The sequence below is a fragment of the Lytechinus pictus genome, chromosome 1 (assembly GCF_037042905.1).
Source record: "Lytechinus pictus isolate F3 Inbred chromosome 1, Lp3.0, whole genome shotgun sequence".
Lineage (NCBI taxonomy): Eukaryota > Metazoa > Echinodermata > Echinoidea > Temnopleuroida > Toxopneustidae > Lytechinus > Lytechinus pictus.
In genome coordinates, this window is record NC_087245.1 from 28,434,119 (window position 1) to 28,439,832 (window position 5,714).

General features: G+C 37.1%; 1 protein-coding gene across 1 annotated transcript; it reads left to right on the forward strand.

Annotated features, from left to right (window-relative positions):
* On the forward strand, window positions 1-821 carry LOC129260501 (RBPJ-interacting and tubulin-associated protein 1-like). The gene has a single exon (XM_054898472.2). It carries the CDS (start codon window positions 96-98, stop codon window positions 723-725), a length of 630 nt encoding a protein of 209 aa, XP_054754447.2. The 5' UTR covers window positions 1-95; the 3' UTR covers window positions 726-821.
* The last annotated feature ends 4,893 nt before the right edge of the window (window positions 822-5,714 follow it).

The following is a 5,714-nucleotide window of genomic DNA, read 5'->3' on the forward strand; positions in this document are numbered from 1 at the left end:
GATCAATCGATGATAAGTATGAAGTGAGAAATAGTTGCTGGAAGTATCACAGACATCTCAACAATTCAAGAATGTCCACCTAGGGGGAGATAACAATGTCTGATTACTCTTTTCGTAACTCTAGCGATGGGCGTCAGTCCAGCCTGAGCGTACAGGGCGAGTCCATGGGCAGAGACACTTTGAATGAAAATGTGAAAAGATCCTACAGGTATCGCGTGGTATCAAATGATTCATCGGTGGACGAGACACTCTTCGGATCACACAGAGACAGGAGTAGGAAGACACAGGGTGGATGGAGTGATAGTCCATCACAAAGAGCGTCCCCAAGTGGGACTAGGAAATCTCCCGCTATCAAGCCCACACTAACTGTGTCCCCTTCTATGCCAAAGACAAAGAATAGGTACCGGATTGTCCAGCACACGCCGACTTACGTGGACCACTCGCTCTTTGGGGGGCCACTTGAGAAACCCTCTTTTGAGGCACCTTGGACCGACAAGAAAGCTGATAGACGTCGGAACACGCCTCTCATGTGGGGGTCCCCAGTTCAGGGTAGCCTCGAATTTGAATCGACATCGAACTCGTCCATGGGTGGTGAGCGTCCTTTGTCATCCGTTGGAAGTCGGCCTGGGTCGGCCACAGGAGGTAGGTCGTCTGCTGGAAGCAGGCCTCAGTCTGCATCAGGGAGGCGCTCAGTAACACCTAGTAAACCACCTCCTTGGAAGTAACTGCATCAAGCTACAATAATGTGCAAATTGAGTAAACTCTTACAGTGTATGTACATGTATGTGTCTAATAGATCTTTTACATTTCTCAACCGCAAGTTTGAAATTTGATGAGAAATCTGAAATTTTCATTAGGATTTAGTATATGTTTATGATATGGAAATTCCGTGACATATTTTTAAAAATGAAACCTTGTTTTTTGTACATACAGGTACAGCTGTACCTAAATGTATTAACTTGCAGTTCTATATAAAATGCACAAGTTGAAGAATCTAGTTCATGGTCCTTCAAAGAAGATGTAAAAGCATCAATCCCAGTAGATTAAAACTTAACCCTAAATAGACTGGGCTATTTCGATGCCTAAGAAGACTGAGGGGGGGGGGCTGTTTCAGCCCCGTCTTGTGATCTTGGCCGTCGATCGCGACGAAAATTGGCACGCGCATTACCCATGGCATAATCTACAAAACTACAAGATTGAATTCTGCGAAAAACTCATTGCTAATCAATTATGCTAATTTATGCGTAAAATCAAAAGTTTGCTCTAATAAACTAAATAATGCCCCTAAAATGCTAATTTTTGGTACACAGACACTTTATGTGAATCTGATCGAATGTACTTTAAAGGAAAAGTCCACCCCAACCATTAGTTGATTGAATAAAAAGAGAAAAATCCAACAAGCATAACACTGAAAATTTCCTCAAAATCGGATGTAAAATAAGAAAGTTTTGACATTTTGAATGTTCGCTTAATTTCACAAAACAGTTACATGCACATCCTGGTCGGTATGCAAATGAGGAGACTGATGACGTTATCCACTCACTATTTCTCTTGTTTTTCATAAATATAAAAGATAGATAGATAGATAAATGGTTTATTAATAACAAGTGGAACGCCTCTGGCAGTCTCGCCTGCATCAAGCTATTTAATATAGCAGCAGTGCTAACTTTGAAAACTACTATAAAATAATCATTCACAAAAACACCATTCATATAATGACATAATACCACGTTCATTGACCATAGATGACATTTGAACGGTGACTTAAGACTTGTCAACTACACCCATGTCCACATTTCATTCACTCTATCCATAAACTTTCAAAGTTATGATGGCAATTCAACAATTACCCCAACATGGCCTAAGTTTATTGACCTTAAATGACCTTTCACCATGGTCATGTGACCTGAAACTCGTACAGGATGTTCAGTGATACTCGATTACTCTTATGTACAAGTTTTATGAACAAGATCCATAAACCTTCAGAGTTAGGATGGTAATTTAACAAATACCCCCAACACGGCCAAAGTTCATTGACCTTAAATGACCATTGGCCATGGTTTTGTGACCTGAAACTCAAAGGGGATGTTCAGTGATACTTGATTACTCTTATATCCCAAGTTTTATGAAATAGATCCATAAACTTCAGAGTTAGGATGGTAATTCAACAAATACCCCCAACACGGCCAAAGTTCATTGACCTTAAATGACCTTTCACCATGGTCATGTGACCTGAAACTCAAAGGGGATGTTCAATGATACTTGATTACTCTTATATCCCAAGTTTCATGAAATAGATCCATAAACTTCAGAGTTAGGATGGTAATTCAACAAATACCCCCAACACGGCCAAAGTTCATTGACCTTAAATGACCTTTCACCATGGTCATGTGACCTGAAACTCGTACAGGATGTTCAGTGATACTCGATTACTCTTATGTCCAAGTTTTATGAACTAGATCCATAAACTTTCAGAGTTCAGTGTGTGAAGTGCTACAGACAGAAGCTTGAAAGGAGAAAGAGGGACGAGCCAGAGAAGCCTAGAGAACTGAAGAGAGAGAGAGAGTGCGATATCAATAAATAGACACATGAGAGATTGGGAGTAGAAAGATCATGAAGATAATTATATAGAGAGGAAGAGTGATGATTATATTAAAGAGTGAGAGAGAGATGGAAGGGAAAAGGATGGGGTTGTTACAATAGCAATATAAAGAGGTAAATTGTTACAGTATCTACCCCCATCCCCATCGTCCCAATGCTCAAGTGATCGGATCGACGGACATATATTCCATTAAAACACATCTTAAAAACATGCTCATCCCCCTCATCCTGATTATTGTTGTTAGCAACGCCTCCATCATTTTTCTCCTCAATCAATCCCTTAGCCCCTGCTTGAGTTTAGGTTATCTTTTAAGAGATGGTCCAGGCTGAAAATATTTATATTTTAATAACTAGTGTAGAATTCACTGAGCAAAATGCCGAAAATTCAATCATAATCGGATAACAAATAATAAAGTTATTGAAGTTTAAAGTTTAGCAATATTTTGTGAAAACAGTCGTCATGAATATTCATTAGGAGGGCTGATGATGTCACACCTCCACTTTCCGTTTTCTTATGTTATTACATAAGATCTTATTTTTTTCATTATTTCATACTTGTGTGTATAATATGTCTCCCTTATAATGAAATAAGTTGCAGCAATAAATATCTAATGCACTAAATCAGTTGTCAATCCAATTTTTCTAGTTCTTGGAGGAAAAAAACTGAATAAACCTAATTTCATATAATAAAATACAAAAGAACAAGTGGGGATGCGACATCAACAGCCCACCTAATGAATATTCATGACGACTGTTTTCACAAAATATTGCTAAACTTTAAAATTAAATAACTTTGTTATTTTTTTTCCGATTTTTAAGAAATTTTCAGCATTTTGCTGAGTGAATTCTACTCTATTTATTAAGCTATAAATATTTTCAGCCTGGACCACCCCTTTAAGTTATTTTCCTTATTGGTTTACATTTTGTTGATTTTTCTTTTTTAGTCCCCCTATTGCTTTTAATCATATTTTGTTTTTATTATCATATTGTATTTTGTTACTTTCACCAATATTGTATGTTTTTATGATTTAATTCATATGATTTTGTGCTTTTGTCATTATCATGTTTGATTGTATATTGTACTTTTTATTTTTTTGTGTGTATGGACCCCTACGAAAAACAGAATTTGCTGATAGAGTGTTCCATCCCACTAGTGGAAAATAAATATATACATAATACATAAAAAAATAAATGATATGAATGTAACTTACATCTGGTACATATCTCGAGGTGAGGTGAGTCATTGGCCGGTCTGCTTGAAGTTTGCCACGATTTTGTCGGAAAGAGTCCGCTCCCAGTACATGCCCGCCAAAAATTACATAGATTGCAGCTTTCTCCTATAGGCCTATGCAGGCGCGGATCCAAGATTTCGTGGGGAGGGGGGCCCAAATTTGACCTGATTTTTGGCGCCCATGTGTACTTTTCGAAAAATGGCGCCCCCTCCCTCCCGGCCAAGCTAACTTAAATGTAACTTAAATGTATTTTGAATTATCTTATTACATAATCACATTTTAAAAAAAGGCAATTAAAGACCACTTTTTTAATGTGTTCTTGATAAAAAAATCCATGAATATATAATGTAATATCAATGGGAGCGCGAAGCGCGAGCGATTTTTGGGGGTCTCAATTTGGTTTAACTTCTCACCAGAGTAGGCCCTACTAGAATATTGTGTGAACGGGAGCTGCAGTTTCTTTACTAGTTGTTTAGAATAGCCTTCAATAATATCAATGTTAACCTCTTGGGAATAATGCAATCTCGAAGCAATCGACTCAATCTCCTCACCAGCGGCGAAGCTGTGATTTATTCAGCAGGGTTGCACGGGGGGGGGGGGGGCTTGTTGAACTTTTGTAGAGGGCACCAAGATAACAAAATAAAAATAAAATGGGGGGGGGAAAAGTTAAAGAAATTCCTAAATGTTATTCTTAAAAACACATTGAGGTATCTCACAAGGCCTAAATAAATAATGATAACGCGAAGCGCGATATATTTGACATAATATTTGGAAAATAACATTATATTTCACCATAATCCCTTTCCTTTTCTCTCTTTTTTTTCTTAATCGTGATTTTTTTTTTTTTTTTTTTTTTGGGGGGGGGGCAAAACACCCATGTCCTAACAGTCATTTCCTATCTTTACTTTATAAACAACATTAATGTGCAATAATCTCATAAGCCCTATGCGAGATTAAAAAATAATTAAATTTCATGTATTTTGACCTGAAAATTGAACACACTGGGCAATGTTTGTAAACCTGAACAAGATGCGTATGTAACTAGATAATTACTACGAGCGCGAAGCGCGAGCAGAAATTTTTAATGTGCGTTCTGGCCTGGTCGAAAAGGGACCTGTTAAGGAAGTTTTGAATTAGCCATTAAGACGATTCATATTTCAACGATTAAATAATGCGAGCGCGAAGCGCGAGCTGAACATTTTTGATTTTCCAACCTAAAAAATTAGATTTCAAACCCCCAACGGGACACTCGATTCATGTTTTGTCACTCATGAAAAATGATGGGTAGTTTTTTGTATCTTCCTACATTAATAATGCGAGCGCAAAGCGCGAGCTGGAAAATTTTTGATATTCTGATCTGAAACTGAATAATTTTAGCACGTTTTTAATAAGATCAAGATGCGTATCTCAATAAACATGCGTGCACGTGTTTTAGAGTTAGACAGAATCTGGGCATTCTGAATACATTTAATTTTTCATCATGAAAATCAATAATGCGAGCGCGGATCGCGAGCTGGAAATAATATATGAAATTCCGATATGAAATGGGTTAATTTAAGCAATATTTAAAGCACTGTGTATATAGGGGAATTGTGAAGTGGATGTGGAAAGCACTTAATAAATGATGCGGGCGAAGCGCGAGCTGATATTTTATTATTATTTTAAACTAGGATCGAGACATTTTAGGCCTAAGGACATTTTGTCATTATATAAAAATGATGCCTATCTTCTATTCCTCTTCCTAAAACTTGTCGATATATTTTTCTGAAAAAGGGACAATTTAGTTATGAATTCATAAAAAATTATATTTCATATTTATTAATCTAATAAGCCTAATGAGTGCGTGAAATTTGTTGACAGTGCATGAGGCCTGAAAAACTG

Coding starts and splice junctions, on each gene's coding strand:
- LOC129260501 (XM_054898472.2), top strand. CDS start 96: ATGTCTGATTACTCTTTTCGTAACTCTAGCGATGGGCGTCAGTCCAGC.